The sequence below is a fragment of the Larus michahellis genome, chromosome 2, assembly GCF_964199755.1.
Source record: "Larus michahellis chromosome 2, bLarMic1.1, whole genome shotgun sequence".
Taxonomy (NCBI): domain Eukaryota; kingdom Metazoa; phylum Chordata; class Aves; order Charadriiformes; family Laridae; genus Larus; species Larus michahellis.
In genome coordinates, this window is record NC_133897.1 from 45,498,117 (window position 1) to 45,515,795 (window position 17,679).

Here is a 17,679-nt window from a genome sequence, read left to right on the forward strand (position 1 = left end):
AACTAGATAATAGCCTGTAATAATTTTGCCTTTGGAATGACTGTCATCCAGATCTATTCTGTACATTGTTCTTGCCTTTTTTTTTCTCTCTACACTTCTTGTACACCAGAGAAAGAATTTTTGCAGTGTTTTCGCACATCCTATAGTCTAAAAGCTAGTCTAAAAAAGCCTGGTCAAAAAGTGATTGTACTCATTTATTAGCAGAAACTGAGACTATTAAAAAGATTGTAATTTTTCACCTGTTAATCACATGCTTTCCTTTCAAGCTATTGCTGTAAATGATCAGTGTTCTAGCTCTTCTTCCTCCTGAGTGCAGACTTAACACAGACCAGATTTAGTTTGTTCCTGATGTTTCTGAGGTAAGAAAGAAAATTATGGGTAAGGCAACAAGTTCTAATTTCCACCAGAGGTTAGTCACTATTTTCCAGTGATTCACAGCTGAGCTGTTATTGCTTATAGAAAAATTGGTTTATAGCACTGTTGGCTTGTATCAGTCTTGACAGTGAAGGGCAAATCTGCTGATTCCATTCTTACACACAAACATCTAAAGGTTTTGGGTAGTGGGAGGTGTTGTGACTCACCCAAGGGTGGCTTTGGAAATGTTTGAAGTAGTTACATCCAAATCAAATGCCTGTTTCTTGTATGGGCTTTCATTTGAATTGCCAATCTGCAAAATAAGCAAGACGTGGTCAGACGTGTGCCTAAACGTGCCTGTAGTTCTGCTGTGTCAGGGGGCTTCTGACCCTGATTCAGATCCCTGGCGTTTCAGGCCACGGGCAGCTGGTGGAAAATATAGTGTGCAGAAACAACGTTCTGTAGTTCTTGGAGAAATAATATACAGGGGACAGGTTACCATTGCAAATCTGGCTACTCTGTGTTTATTTTTTAATCCCTCTCTTTTTTGCCAAACAAAATTGTGGGTGACTGGCAAGCAGCTTGCACCCCTGTGGTGGAAAAATGCTTCTCACAGCAAAACTCAATGCCAGTCTGTTTTAATTATTATTTATTCAAATGTCTAATGTCAGTGTTACCAGAAGGCAAAGCCAGGGAGCAAACCACTGGAAAAGATTAGCCAAAATCAGGGGGAAAAATGCCCTGGCTGGCTGGAGGTTGGCTAGGTGGCAGACAGGGGCCTGGTCCTGCTGTCATGGAAAGGATGAGTGCAGGACTGGACTACCAGGGTTTTTTTTTCCTCCCTGATGTCTAGTTGTGTCTGGTGGATCTTCTGCATCTTGCTTTGCCTTCTTACGTTTTGACCTGTTGTGGTGAACCAGGTCTGTCTGTAGCTGTTTGCACAGTTCCAGGCCTCCCTTGGTGTTTGGGTAGATTTGCTCCTCAGCCTTCCCTTCACCACAGCATCTCCCAGCCTCTATTCATCAGCCATTGCGAGCATGACAAATGCCTAACAAAGTTCTTCTTTATTAACAATCCTAAGCTATTTGGCTGAGGTCAAGGCTTGTTTACCCGAAGGGATTGCACTCTTTCCAGCCTCATGTCTGACCCGTTCTCCGTGGGCAGACATGACCAGGCACTCATTGTGGCCGAGGCAATGGATACCTGCATGTTATTGAGTGCATGACCTACCTGCTATGCAGTGCAACTTCTCCCTGTTGTGCGGTCTCATTCAGACACGTTCATTCAGCGGCATGCAAAAAGGTGACCCCAGCATTGGAGACTGCTGACAGGAAAAGTACTGTTGCTGTTATATATGCAGTTGTTATCCTGGGCATCAAGTTCAAGTCCAAGCAAAAAATGCAGAGATCTCAACATTTGGAAACAGGATTTGCAGACCTGTAGCCAAGCTCTACTTGGTTTGGAGTGATTTCATTTTTACAATTTATGTGGTGATCGTTTTTCATCCTCACCTGTCTTGCCACGCAATGCAGATCTCCATGCAGTTTGCAACCACGGTGCCTGTGGGATTGTTCAGGTAGTCTCTGTTTATTCCTCATGCAGTGCAAGATGAGGTCATTATTTTGGGCATTTCCACCGCACCCATTTTTAATATGGGAGAAACCTTTAGCAGCAACAATGTATACAAGTTTTAACGATTATCTGAATCATCCAAACAGTTGCCTTGAAATATAAAATCTTCACTGATAGAGATGACTGACAGGCGAGCAAGAGTTTATGAGAATAATGAAGCTAATTGGGGAAGTGTGTTGGAGGTGGGGGAGGGTATTGTGCTGCTAACAGTCTTCACATTGATCATGGTTTTACCAAGTTTGCTAATTGAGAGTGTAAGAGACGTTAAGCATTTGATTAATCAATTGTGGCTGAGTCATTTGCCCGAACGAATTACAGCCTATGGATTTGCGGTGTCGGGTGCTGTGATTGCTCACTGTGTACGGTTGTTACCTGGGAGACCTGGTGTTGTTCTGCTGCCCCAACCACCGCCGAGCATGCCTGCATGATGCCTTGTCCTGTGCCCAGATGGATAATGTTTTAGAATTTCCTTTAACTTGGGATCTTTCGCTTGTCTCTAACACGTTGCCCCTGTCTTTTCCTTCCTTTCTCTTCTCTTCCTCTCCTTATGTCGTGATTTAACTCCAGCCGGCAGCAAAGAACCACGCGGTCGTCGCTCACCCCCTCCCCCTCCATCCCCCCCCACCCCCCGCTGGAATGAGGGGAGAATTGGAAGAAAAAGGCAAAACTCGTGGGTTGAGACAAAGGCAGTTTAAGCGAAGGAAAGAGGAAAACAACAACAATAATACTGATAGAGGAATGTACAAAACATGATTACGGTACCACCGCTCACCGACAGGACCCAAGAAGCCCCAGCCCGCTCCCAAGCTCTGATTTCCTGCCCCCTCCCCTGGCAGCTCCCGGGCCATATACTGGGCTATATACTGGGCATGGCGTCACCATGGTATTGAATACCCTGTTCGGCTATTCTGGGTACCCCCCTCCCTGCTGTGTCCCGTTCCAGCTCCTTGTGAAAATTAACTCTATCCCCACTGGAACCAGGACATTATCCACCCCTTATTCACAGATCTTACAGTTTCCAATTAATTACCACCACTTTTCCCTGTCTTTGGTATATACGTACGTATATATACACATGCAAATATGATTCCCGTAGCCTATGGGCCATCCCTCTAAAATGTTTGTTGAGTTCGTTTAATCCATGACTTTGGGCTCCATCTGTTAGAACAGTCTCTCAGGGCAGGCAAGATGGTGTGTGGTGCTGGACTTTAGCATGCTGTATTTGGAGCTCACGGCTGGTGTATCTGGTGCGGCCCGTGCCTGCGGTCCATGGGTTGAAGATGTCAATCTCGAGGAAGTTGCTGGGCGCCAGCTTCTGAGGTCAGTTCTGATCCCATCACCACTGCACTTTACTCGGTTTCATCAATGTCCATCTGTCATTAGTTTGGGTGATTCTTGCTGTGGTACAATTGATAGCAATTATAGTAATGATGACATACACTGTCAGGGTTATACAGCAATTAACATCATACAGTTTGATTCATTGGCTATTCTCACCCAAAACCAGATCCCCATGAGGCACGCATCAGACCTCCCCATCCTTCCGCATCACCCACCAAGTGCATTCAGGTCCTTGAGTGAAAGCAATTGCGCTGATCTTTGCCTGAGGCAGGACTAACCCAGACTGTCTTCACTAACATATTCTTCATGTGGAACTACAGGGACTTTATCCCTTCTAGAGTATGTGGAAGTTTTGATTGGGCTGGGCCAGCTTGATTGGTAGATCCCCTGGTGTTAACTAACCAAGTAGCTTTTGTTAAATGTGTATCCCAATGTTTTAAAGTCCCACCACCCATTGCTCTCAGTGTAGTTTTTAGCAGTCCATTGTATCGTTTGATCTTCCCAGACGCTGGTGCATGATAGGGGATGTGGTATACCCACTCAATGCCATGCTCTTTGGTCCAGGTGTCTAGGAGGCTGTTTTAGAAATGAGTCCTGTTGGCTGACTCAATTCTCTCTAGGGTGCCACGTCACCATAAGACTTGCTTTTCAAGGCCCAGAATAGTGTTCCGGGAGGTGGCATGGGGCACGGGGTATGTTTCCAGCCATCTGGTGGTTGCTTCCACCATTGTGAGCACATGGTACTTGCTTTGGGGGGGTTTGTGGCAGTGTGATATAATCAATCTGACAGGCCCATATTTATATTTCAGCCATTGTCCTCCATACCAAAGAGGCTTTAACCACTTGGCTTGCTTGATTGCAGCACGTTTCATATTCATGGATAACCTGTGCAACTGTGTCCATGGTCAAGTCCACTCCTCAGTCACGTGCCCATCTATATGTTGCATCTCTTCCTTGATGGCCTGAGGTGTCACGAGCCCATCAAGCTATGAATAATTCACCCTTGTGTTGCCAGTCCAGATCCACATGAGCCACTTCCATCTTAGCCCTATTCACCTGCTGGTTGTTTTGATGTTCCTCAGTGCCCCAGCTCTTGGGTACATGGGCATCTACATGACGTACTTTCACAACCAGATTCTCTACCCGGGCAGCAATGTCATCCCACAATTCAGCAGCCCAGATGGATTTGCTTCTGCGCTGCCAGTTGCTCTGCTTCCACTGCTGCAACCACCCCCACAGAGCATTTGCCACCATCCATGAATCAGTATAAAGTACTGGGCATTTTTCTCATTCAGCAATGTCTAAAGCCATCTGGATGGCTTTCACCTCTGCAAACTGGCTTAATTCACCTTATCCTTCAGGGGCTTCTGCAACTCATCGTGTAGGACTCCACACAGCAGCCTTCCACTTTCAGTGCTTTCCCACAATCCGGCAGGACCCATCAGTGAACAGGGCATGTGTCTTCTCATTTTCTGATGGAGCTTCTTCCACACGTGTCACCTCCTCTTTTGGTGATATTCCAAAATCTTTGCCTTCTGGCCAGTCCATGATCACTTCCAGAATTCCTGAGTGACTGGGGTTTCCCATTCCAGTTCGTTGTGTGATCAGTGCAATCCACTTACTCCATGTAGCATCAGTTGCATGATATGTATCAGGGACCCTTTCTTTGAACATCCAGGCCAGCACCAGCAGTCGAGGTGCTAAGAGGAGCTGTGCTTCTGTACCAACTACTTCTGAAGCAGCTTGAACCCCTTCATATGCTCCATATCTCTGTTTCTGTTGGAGTGTAGGGGGCTTCAGATCCTCTGTATCCCTGACTCCAAAACCCTAGGGGGTCAACCTCGAGTCTTCCCTGGTGCTTTCTGCCAGAGGCTCCAGGTAGGGCCGTTCTCCCCAGCTGCGGTGTAAAGCACATTTTTAACATCTTGTTTCAGCCTGGACTGGCCCCAGGGCTACTGCGTGAACTATTTCCTGTTTAATTTGTTCAAAGGCTTGTCCTTGCTCAGGGCCCCATTTAAAATCATTCCTCTTCTGGGTCTCTTGGTATAGAGAGCTCATAATCAGACTGTAATCTGGGATATGCATCCTCCAAAAACCCACAACGCCTAAGAAGGCTTGTGTTTCCTTTTTTACTAGTCGGTGGAGACATAGCTGCTGTTTTGTTGATCTCATCCATTGGGAACTGACAGCATCCATCTTGCCATTTTATTCCTAAAAACTGGATCTCCTGCGCAGGTCCCTTGGCCTTACTTCATTTTATGGCAAAAACAGCTTTCAGAAGGATTCGAACTATCTTATTCCCTTTCTCAAAAACTTCTTCTGCTGTGTTGCCCCAAATGATGATGGTGTTAATGTATTGGAGGTGTTCTGGAGCTTCATGGCAAATGGTAGGGCTGTGTTTCCACCCCTTGGGCAGTTGATTCCTAGTGTACTGGACACCTCTCCAAGTGAAATCAGACTGTGGCATGCACTGTGCTGCCAAAGGGATTGAGAAAAATGCATTAGCAGTATCAGTTGTGGCATACCACTTGGCTGTCTTTGACTCCAGTTTGTATTGAAGTTCTAGAATGTCTGGCATGGCAGCACTCAGCAGTGACTTCATTCAGGCCACAGTAGTCCACTGTTAGCTTCCACCCTCCATTAGATTTTTGCACGAGCCATATGGGACTATTAAAGGGTGAACAAGTCTTGCTGATCACTCCTTGAATCTCTAGTTGACAAATCAGTTTATGGATGGGAATCAGAGAGTCTCGGTTGGTGCAATATTGCTGCCGATGCACTGTCGTGGTAGTGACTGGCACCTGATGTTCTTTGACCATCAACAACCTGACAACAGAAGGGTCCTCTGAGAGACCAGGCAAGGTAGACAGCTGTTTAATTTCATCTGTCTCCAAGGCAGCTATGCCAAAAGCCCACCTTTAAGTACCCTTTTGGGTCCTTAAAATACCCTCTTCTGAGGTAGTCTATGTGCCAAGAATGCACTGAGCCTCTGGGCCAGTCACAATGAGGTGCTTTTGCCACTCATTCCTAGTTAGGCTCATTTCTGCTTCCAATACAGTCAACCCTTGGGATTCCCCTGTCACTCCAGAAATACAAATGGGTTCTGCCCCACTATAGCTTGATGGTATTAGGGTACACCATGGACCGGTATCCGCTAGAGCCTTATACTCCTGTGGCTCTGATGTGCCAGGGCATCAAATCCACACAGTCCAATAAATCCGGTTGTCCCTTTCCCCAACCTGGCCAGAGGCAGGACCCCTCTAATCCTGGTCATAGTATCTGTTACTCACTTCTTGCAAAATGACTTAAAAGTCCCTTCAAGATGATCAGAAGTAAGATCAGGCCTTCTTCTCTATCTGAGGAACTGCCCGCTGGAAACTGGAGTGGCACTTTTCCTGGAAGAACCCCCTTGTGATTGTTCTTCCTTGCAACTCATGTACTCATGCCTGTAGGATCAGGGTAGGTTGTCCATCCCACTTCCTCATGTCCTCTCCGTGGTCACACAGGTAAAACCACAGGGTGCCTCGTGGTGTGTGCCCTCCATATTCTCTCTCTTGAGTAGAGAAATGCCTACTCCTAATAGCTGAGATACTGGCCCGTACAGGTGGGGAGTAGGATCTCAGATTTAAGAGCAGACATAAGACCTGTGCACAAACAGCCACCAGGCTGTAAATACTCATGTGATGAGTTGTCCAGTGCTCAAGGAGCAGCAGAAGGGAGGTGATTACAGCTGGACTGCTTCCAAGCGGATTTTAACAAAGGCTTTCATTAATCTGTTTTTCTGTTATCCAGCTAACTCGTTCAGAAGGTAACTGTCTTCCATCTGCCCCAGGAGAGAGGTCAGCAGCATTACATAAGGTTGTGCAGAGCCTCTCACCGCTTGTCTGTTGGCTTTGTTCCCTGTGTTTCCTCTTAGGTATTTGCAGCCATAGAGTCCCACCCAATGCCTGCAGCTGTGTGTAACCAAAGGAGAGGCTGTCTTAATACTGAATGTCTGATTCACTTAGTGGGATAGAAAGGAAATAGAATGGAAAGAGCCAAAAGAAGCCAAAATTTTGTTTTGCTCTGTATTATTTATATTGTTTGCTTCCTAGGAAAATAACCATGCAGAGCTCAGTTACAGATTTGTGTTAAAACAAACTAGGCAGCGCTCTTCCAGTCTGGTTGGCATATTTGTTACAATTTGCATCACTTGAGAGCTTAATAAGTGTGGGAATGTGGCCAACCTTTTATCAGGTTGTCATGGAAGAGACTTTAATAATTACAGACAGAAACAAACTGTAACTAACACTAGCAACATAATATTTTGGGAAAGGTTGGAGGGGTGAAACTCAGGCTGAGAATAAAAATAGTGGTTAATGTGTGGCATCTGTTGGAACATATTGAAGCTGGAGAGATTGATTTGTTCCAGAAAACCACCAGCAAACAGCAGCAGACACAGAGTTGTATAACTGAGGCATGTATCACAGAAACACAGTCACATCATGTAAAGTTAGAACATGTCGGCTTTCAAATCGCTGCATAGGAAAGCTCAGCTACAAAAGTTAAAATGTGCGAGAGATGCCATGCAGTGAAGTGGCCTGTTAGAATGGGAGAGATAAGGAGGGAATGCATCCAGGGGTGGGAGATGTTAAACAAATGGGTGCTGTGCCAACAAACAAAGGAATTACACTTTCTAGCCAGCAGTGAGGGAATAAAACAGCAACAAACTATTTGTTCTGTCTTAGAGCTTAAGAGTTTCTCAAATCTCCTGGGTGCTGAATAGCATACTTGGCAAACAGTTGAAAAATGAAATTCTGCTTACAGTAGATAAAATATCCATTACATCATTGTTGCCCAGCCTTTTCACTGAAGTAAGGCACCCAGAGGCAATCAAGTTGCCTGCCTCCTGCGCCCGTGACTAAGAAGCAGCCATTCCTGTCAGGTGACAAGTGCCTAGGCATGACTTTTCCAACATGTAACACATATAACGGGGTCGCGTAACTGGGGATTTTCCCCAGCCATAACGGAGGCGTCTTGAGTCCTGATCACCCAATCCTGGGTAGTCATGCGCCAAGGGCAAAGCTGCTGGCCCCCAGGGGAGAGCAGCAGTGAGTGTGCCACAGGTCTCCAAAACCGCGCATGCCTTTGCCTTACTACTCCTCAGGAAAAGAGGCAAGTGGCGGCACTGGGCAATGGCCTGTATTAAGTGCTGTGGGGGCTGGCTCTGGTTTGCCAGCCATATATTGGCTGTAGAGCAGCATTCAGGCTGGCAAATAACCAACCGCTCAAGTGAATGAGTTCCCACACCTTTGAGCAAACATCCTTAGGGCCCAGATTCTGAGCTGTGAGGATGGCAGTGCTTTAGAAAGACAGCTTTAGAAACAGACTCTAGAGATGGCTTTACCTTGTCACTTTTACTATCTTTGAGCCCCTATAGCCAGCCAGGCAGACCTGCCAACTACCGGAGCTAGTGCCTCTCCGGGAGGCTGCTTCAGCAGATACTATGTTTTGAATACCCTGGCAATATCCTCTTTGGACTAAAAGATGAAGACATACAGCTCAAACACAAGTAGCTGGCCTTGACAGACCTGGTTTACCTAGTCCAAAAAAACTCTTGTCAAATTCAGGAACTGGCTGCAGGATTTTAACTTTCAGGAAGGTCTACAGTAAATGCCAGGGTTTATTTTCCCCTGGGTAGCAAGATAGAGTCCACTCTGGTTTTAAAATCTAGTAATCTCTGTCTTCTGCCATCAGATGGTTCAGCGTAGAGCTGAGGGAGGGGTGGAACTGATTTCCTGCCCCACAAAACTATTAGGTTGAAAAAAAAATTCTTCCTCTCCAGCAAGGACGGAAAATTAAAATGTTTCCAAGAAACTGTCAAGATAAAAAAAAAAATGCAGGTTAGTTTGAGGTGCAGCAATTGAGTTTGATTATTTCCAAGTATTTTGTGTCAGGATAAACCATTTTCCTAAGGAAAAAGCCTGCCCCCACCCCAATAAAAAAGCTGCCCACCCCCATCCACAAAGCCAAAAAACAACGCCTGGAAAATTAGCAGAAGTTTTTAAACAGAAAAGTTGGATCAACTTTCAGAGCACTTTTGTCCTCAAGATAGGGGTTTCAGGGAAAAGTACAGGAATGTCAGAAACAGAGTTTCTGTTTTGAAAATCAACATTTCCCATCTAAAAATGTTGTGCTGAGATTTCCAAGACATTTTAATTCTAAAAGCAACAAAATCAGGAAGGTACATGAGGCACTGAACTACAGAATTTCATTGTCACTTGAGGATTGTTCAACAGAGTTAAACTAAGTTACCCCAAACAGCTGCTCGGAGTGAAACTTCATTTCACTGAAAGTGAAGCATTTTATGGAATTAGTTTTCATCCAGAAAGTAGCACTGAAGAGATGGGCAGACTTTTCCATATTTTATTGCCTAATATCTTGTGCAGAAATCAGTACACACGTAAGGTTCAAACTCACATTTTGCCCGATTTAGAATAATCAAAGATGAAAAGCTCTTCCCTGAATCAAACAAGAGCAGAACTTGAACTTGGAGCTCCCATACCCCAGACTAGTCCCCTCACTGGTGGGGATTCAGCGCTCACATCTCTTGCCAAATTGCAACATTTGAATAAAATTCTGTTTATGCAAAAACATTCAAAAAGTGTTAGTTTTCATTCCAGTGTGGAATTGAAACGAAACTTTGAAACCTCAGAATTGCTGCAAAACGCAGTTGTCCCCTAGTCGGCTCAAAGGGCTGCTTTGTGTCTCAGGAGCCTGCAAAATAACTAGATCACAGTCCCGAGTCTGGGCCCATATTTTGTGCCTCTGTGTTTCTGGGTGGGTTCAAAGACACTATACAAGCCTGCAATATGTCGGTGTTCATGTGTTTAACCTGAGTTCTGCCAATATCCAATATGTTCTTGCCCTGCTGCGTGGCTTTGCCTAGCAGTTGAATAGGCAGCAACTTTAGAACTCGCACAAGCAGCAAACGGCACTGAAGTTCTTCCGTCAGGACTGGCTGTGCCTTTCTGCGGCCCTGTGCATTCAAGTGCGGGTCCTAATTTCATTGCCATTGTTTTATTTCTTGTTTCCAAAGGTCAGTGACACCGAGGTTCGATCAAAGGCACCCAGTCCAACCTAAAGAATTGGCGGGCAAAGCGCTGTTGTGCTTTGAAGCTTCCTGACTGAACAGGGGCTGTACAGCGTTTCCATTTTCCTTGGCACCTGAGCCATATTCCCTAAAGGCTTGGGTAGCGTTAAGGGTTGTGCAGATGGCTTGTGCTTAGTTTAAACCGCATACAGGAAGCTTTCTTTTAGCTCAACTTCTCTATTGTTATGCTATATTAATAGGCTCTTTTGAAACTTAAGAAAGGACTGATCCTGCCTAAATAATAGTTCTGGGTGGGGAAAGTTATTTAGGAGCATGTTTGCAAAACCTGAAAGGCTGTTTCGTTTAACTGTTTCCTTGCCTGCCTGCGTAGCCAGGTTTTGCTCATTGCAGTGTTTAAAAAGAGGAAGCTGCACTCCCATTTTTGAAATTCTGGGGTTTGAGTCATGGGTATTTATTTATAAGCAAATGAACATATTTATTCTTAGGTTCTTGTAGTCAAGCCAGAAAATGTTGGCTAGCCATTATGCAAACATACAGATATGCTCTGAATTTTGATCCTGCCCTGACTTTTTACGCAAAGAAATAACCCAACTTTAGCTTGTGCTGGAAGGGCTGATTTTGTTTTGCTCCTATCAGCAGTCAAAATCAGAGGCAGTTCCAGAAGTGCCTTGCTGGGACCAGCCCCCAGTGCCACCAGCTCTTTGCTGCTGCTGTCCCCTTTAATTCTCATGGCAGGCGGCTCAGTCCCCTCCTCAGCTCAGGGTTCAGCCTTGTTGGTTCTGACAGTTCTCTCTGTTGGGCACTCATTCTTGCACTTCCCAAGCCTTGAATGGGACTTGTCTGGTGTCTTAAAAACTGCAAATGAGCACACCCACCCTTCGTCCCTGCTGCTTAAGGTGGGGATGTGCAGCCACACGCTTTTCACCCCCCCTCCCTTCTTCCTCCAAGGGAAGGTGCCAAGAGGATGCATCACTTTGCAGCAGGGGTGCAGGATGATAGAGTGCTTAGGGGAAGTGGCCAAACTGCTCAGCTTCTGCTTTGATTTAAAAGAAAAAAAATTCATTCTTTTTCAAGTGACATTTGCAACATCAACAGTTTCTCCCTTCCACCCAGAAATTCCCCTGCACCACAAGCAGAGCTTTCTCTTGTGCAAAAAGAGGAAGAGCCAAAGGGGCCATGAAGTCTGCCGGAGACTTCTTAGCTGTAGGCCAAAATAATACAGCCTGCTCTAGGGCATTATAGGAATGATCAGAGACCCTCAGACAGGGAGCCATAACAGTCAAGCAGTGGAGGCTTTGGGTGATTTTCTTCTCAGTTAGAGCTGAACAGGCACCCAACTACCTCCAACTGCTTGGACTCATGGGGAGAAATTTGAAAGAGAACTAATACATATTCGTTTTTTTTCTCCCTCATTTAGAAAGACATTTGTATTTCAAATATTTAGGCAACATATTGCAGCTTTGTAGCAAATTAAAAGGGCTTAAAAGGCCCTAAAGAGGCATGTTCATCTTTGTTAAAAAGTGTACCATATGATATAGATGACACACCACTCAGTTCCAAGAGCAGAATCCAAACTTCAAGCATGCTTTTCTGTGGTCAAGAAATAAAGATGGAACAGAACCCCCAAACGTTCATCAAAACTATTTTATCTGATTGTTACAGATCACAGTTGCATTCATGCAGTTGGGGCCTGCTTGCAGCCAAAACTCCGAACCAGCCATCCCGCAATGCAGTCAGTTCTCCTCCACCGCGGTGTTTCCCAAGTTCTTTATAAAGCAGATTTTCTGAGAGCAAAGAATGCACATGGGAATAAGCAATGCAAATCTTCTGTTTGCTGACAGTGATATTGGACTTTCTAAATATATTCCTCCAGTAAGGTCCATAAAAAAAAATGGGGTTTTTTCCACCTCTTCAACATGCCGAGAAGAAGAAGGGGTACCTGTAATCTGTGATGAACTTTTATTTCTTTCTTTTATTTAAAATTTTGAAAGCTTAAAGTTAACTAACATTTTGTTGCCAAGGGAAATCACTTGAGTATAAGGATTTGTGGTTTGCATAGGTTCAGAAGAAGGGATTGGCTTCAGTTCTTTTGCATAAATGAAGGAAATACATTCTTTGTAGGTGCTGCTAATGAATGCCACTAACCTGTGCTAGCCGGAAATGTCAGTGCTAGGAAGGCTCTTCTTCCTTGAAACCCTATGAGAGAGGTTAGGATTGAATTACTTGGTTTACATCTGGTTGATGAACCTTTCAAACAGAGGAAGCACATCCTGGTTCAGGATTCAGGCCTTCTTCCAAATAAAGAAAAATACACTCTTCATGTATCCCGTCGCCTGCCTTTGAATAGCTGATGGTTCCTGCTGCTTGACAGAGTTTCCAATGGAAATGTGATTATATGTGGAGTGTCAGAGGTACTGCTTGTTCTAATTGTAAACTCTTTTCCCCCCACCCCTTTCAGCATTGCTCACCTTCATTTTGAGAGGCACACGGTAGGGGAAACAGGTTTGTGGCTAATGTAGTAAGTGGAAAATTCCCTTCAGAGCTTATTAAACTTTTCTTATTGACTTATTTGGCCTGATACACAGAGCCTGAGTCAGTGACATTGCTGTAAGCATCCACTAGAGCATCATGCTGCCAACACAAGCTACTTGCTTAACTCTGGTTGCAGCTTCAGTTGGTTTAGTCCGTTCAGGTTTGACTCCCAGGGCTTGTTCCAATTAATCCCCTCCCTCATGGAAAGATAAGATAGTATGTTTTCTCTGACTCAAAGGAAGAAACAGTCAGGGAGAGTACATTCCCATGTGTCCAATCAAATCAGGTTCAGGTAAACTCTGACCCTCCTTCTTTAATCTGTTTTCGGAATAAAACTGTTCTCATTTAAACTGTTTACCTTCCCTAAAAAAATACGCCAAATTGAACTAGAAGGGTCACATCTAGAGGTGATAGGGCAGCTCTCACCTCTAGAATAATGTTCTGTACCATTCCCAGAACATCTCCCTGTTCTAGAATATATCTGTGTTGTTCTTCTGTTCCCTATCCCTATGTGTTCCATCTAAGAATATGTTAGTGTGTTAGTGTGTGGACTGCACCAGTTTGGAGTGAACCATCAACTGCTTTACAAGGCAACTAGTGTAGATCCAGCAAGGGACACACAGAGGATGTTTTCCGTTCCATAAATCCACGCAAAAAGTACACAAGGGGTGAAAATTCTCAGAAGTGTCATACGTGCCTGATTGTGCCTGCAGGATTCAAACACCTGTGTACATGCAGGTGTTTTAATTTTTTCTAGCAACACTCTCACATGCATCAAAGCATGAGTATGAGTTTTGTTTTTCAGATGCGTATGCAGGTATACATATTGTGCCTGCGGTAGTTGTGTGTGGACAGGCTTCCTGAAGATGTCTTTACATGGATCCCACTGAAATATACTGGATCTGAAATGATAACTTTCCAAGTGGGAAATCACATGCTGCATTGTCTATTTATTTATCAATGCAGTTCCTAGAAAAATGAATGTGTTGTAGTAGTTACTGGTTAAAGGGGCAGATCTGTCAAGGATACATCAACAGAGTAAATCCAGGAGACTTTGGCTATTGCATTCAGGAAAATGAAGGTTTCATCCATAATTTAGTAAGAGCCTGAGAGAACAAAACTATTAAATTACATTAGGTTCTTGCTCATTTGGTTCTGCCTTTTTATAAAATAAGCAGACAGGAAAGTCCTGGTAAGTGGAGGCCTATATACAAAACAACATTTTGAGGTAAGGAAGCCATGGTAATTTTTATTATTTACTGTTAGTGGAGGACATCATGTATTGCACTCTGGATAAAAATAATTATTGACAGCCCCCTGTATACATAAAGCTATGATATCATTTAACGTATGCCTTCGTTCTGTTCTTTACAGATGACTCTCATAAGTCAGAGGAGAAAGATGAAATTTCCAAAGTCACCATCATAAGTCTTGTCCCATTACTGGTGATTTCTGTTGCTGTGATTGTTATCTTTTATGCCTACCGCACTCATAAGAAGAGGAAGCTCAACAAGGCATGGGAGAAGAATGTTAAGCCCAGGAAACATAAGGACTGCAGTGATGTTTGTGCCATTATGTTAGATGATGACCGCTCAGACATCAGTTCTACCTGTGCCAACAACATCAACCACAACACAGAATTGCTGCCGATTGAGTTGGACGTTGTTGTTGGCAAAGGAAGGTTTGCTGAAGTGTATAAAGCCAAATTGAAGCAAAACACATCAGAGCAGTATGAAACTGTGGCAGTCAAGATTTTCCCCTATGAAGAATATGCCTCCTGGAAAACTGAGAAAGACATTTTTTCAGATGTAAACCTCAAGCACGAGAACATCCTCCAATTCTTGACAGCAGAGGAGCGTAAGACGGATCTTGGTAAACAGTATTGGTTGATCACTGCCTTCCACGCTAGAGGAAACTTGCAGGAATATCTCACACGACACATTATCAGCTGGGAGGATCTCTGGAAACTGGGTGGGTCCTTGGCCCGAGGGATCGCCCATCTGCATAGTGATCACACACCCTGTGGTCGCCCCAAAACACCTATCGTGCACAGAGACCTAAAGAGTTCCAACATCCTGGTGAAAAATGATTTAACCTGCTGTCTCTGTGACTTTGGGTTATCCCTGAGGCTGGACCCTTCTCTGTCTGTGGATGACTTGGCTAACAGCGGGCAGGTAAGTCAAAAGTTTGAAGTGGGGTGTGAGGGTTGTACCAGTTGGTGTGTCACTTCCTGGGGTGAAAAGAGGAAAAAAACTTCATGCTGCCACATATCATTAAATCATTAAAAATTAATGTGAAAGTATTTATAAACAAAAAGACTTTAAACTTAACATTAAAGCAACAATGAGAGCAGTCCAATGAATGTGTTGCTATGATTGGAGAGCTGCATATGTACACGATGCAACCATCCTGTCTATACACTTATACTAAGCATGTATGAGCTTGTTAGTGATTGTTTGTGGCGCTGGCGCAATGCACACACACATACACATATGGTAAGGATGTGCTTCACGTTGTGAGGTTGTGCCACAGTTTTCCAGCCTGGCAGCACTACAGTTTTGTGTGAGTAGACCCATCCCTGGTGTACCCCAGCGTAGGTAAAATCAGTCTTCAGTCCTCAAGAAGTGTAAGCGGATAACTGGAGTGATAGATAGCCACTTTAAAAGACAAAAAAAAAACCACCCTTGTTTATGACACATTCTCCACATGTAAGTAAATGCAAGAATGTCAAATAAAAATAATTGCCTTGTTGTGCTTTTTCATGTAAGTAGCACGGATAATACTCATCTACTTCAGAGGTATGCCAGAAGGATGTTTATGAATGCTTTGAAGATGATTTTTTTCAAGTACATCTCTAAATATTGGCTCTTCTAATGAAAACTACTGTAGTATAAATTCAGACCATTTGTTAATTAATTCATAATTATTTAATTATACATATATTCATTCATGTATTTTTATGCTTGTATTTTTATACATAGCTCCTGTGAAAGCCTGTCCATTTACACTGACTTTAACTTCACATGGAACTAATATTTTGGTTTAGAACTTTTTCACAGACAGCTTGTCAGTCAGTAGTGCTCTGTTGAGTTCATGGGAGCTTTGCTGTTGTTTGTCTAATGAAGATCTGGCTTTGAAAGTCTCCTTAGTGAGAGGCAACTGCCTTGATCTCATTTTGAGAGGTTTTATTAACCATTGCCAGGAGTGAATGATAACCATGGAAGCTGTATTTAAAATAATATGAACACCACTCACAATTACATATCATTTCTCTCCAGCATGCCAGACCTTTTTCGAGTTCAGTGAAGTTGTATCATTTTGTCAGTCATGAGACTCATCCCATTTGGAGTAAAGTGAAAACAGAGTATTTGGCAGTGTAAGGCAGGGGGTCTGAAACTCAACCCCCACAGACACTTGGATTGCTTAAAGGCAACCCATATTCCAAGCTGATTTCTCTGGCATTGCTCACAGACACTTGGAAGTAGGAGGACAACACTGATAGTGCAACTTCCACAGTCCACACCGACACTGACAACAAAGTACAGCGCTGCCCAGAGCAAGTCACTGCTTTGGAGTCTGCGTCCTTGAGCATGGGTGTTGAGGCCCACTGTTTTATTTTGTTTAGCTCCAGTGAATCTTTTTGGGGTGACCCAGTTAATGTCATTCTTCTCTGTGACAAGGAGTATGATGGTGTAAAGTGACTCCACTTCAACCTCCACCTTAATTCTTTTGGGCACACAAGCATCATTGACTTAAATTCCCCAACATGACAACTTTAGAATCATAGAATACCAGGTTGGAAGGGACCTCAAGGATCATCTGATCCAACCTTTCTTGGCAAAAGCACAGTCTAGACAAGATGGCCCAGCACACTGTCCATCCAAACCTTAAAAATGTCCAATGTTGGGGAATCTACCACTTTCCCAGGGATATTATTCTAATGGCTGATTGTTCTCATTGTGAAAAATTTTCCTCTTGTGTCCAATTGGAATCTCCCCAGGAGTAACTTGTACCTGTTAGCCCTCCTCTTTTTCATGTGACTCCTTGTAAAAAGGGAGTCTCCATCTTCTTTGTAGCCACCCTTTAAATACTGGAACGTGGTGATAAGGTCTCCCCTAAGCCTTCTTTTCTCAAGGCTGAAAAAACCCAGTTCTCTCAGCCTTTCCTTGTATGGCAGGCTTACCAGTCCTTTGATCATCTTTGTGGCCCTTCTCTGGACCCTCTCCAGCCTGTCCTCAACTTTTTTGTATAGCAGGGACCAAAACTGAACACAATATTCCAGGTGTGGCCTGACAAGAGCTGAGTAGATGGCTTTGCTGGTGATGCCCTTGTTGATGCAACCCAGCGTCCTGTTGGCTTTCTTTGCCGTAGCAGCACACTGTTCACTCATATTGAGCTCATTGTCCACGAGGTCCCTTTTCACAGAGCTGCTCCATAGGCAGGTAGATCCCAGACTGTGCTGCCCTCCTGGATTATGTTTTCCCAGGTGCAAGACCTTACCCTTGTCCTTGTTGAACTTCATAAGGTTCTTGCAAGCCCACTCTTCCAGCCTATCCAGGTCTTCCTGCAGGGTGGCTCTCCCTTCTGAATTGTCCACTTCCCCACTCAGTTTGGTGTCATCAGGAAACTTCATCAGGGTACACTTGGTCCCATCATCCAGGTCACTTATGAAGATATTAAACAGCATTAGTTCTGTGAGGTACAGGAAAAGTATCTTTGGCCCAAAG

The 17,679-nt window shown here is 44.2% G+C and overlaps 1 protein-coding gene across 1 annotated transcript in view; it reads left to right on the forward strand.

The window, feature by feature from the left end:
- The window catches only part of TGFBR2 (transforming growth factor beta receptor 2), a 66,088-nt gene that overhangs the window by 32,128 nt on the left and 16,281 nt on the right, over positions 1–17,679 (forward strand). The window contains exon 5 of the mRNA XM_074575099.1: positions 14,327–15,126. Within this exon, the coding sequence (XP_074431200.1) occupies positions 14,327–15,126 (800 nt within the window). The remainder of the gene's footprint in view (positions 1–14,326; positions 15,127–17,679) is intronic.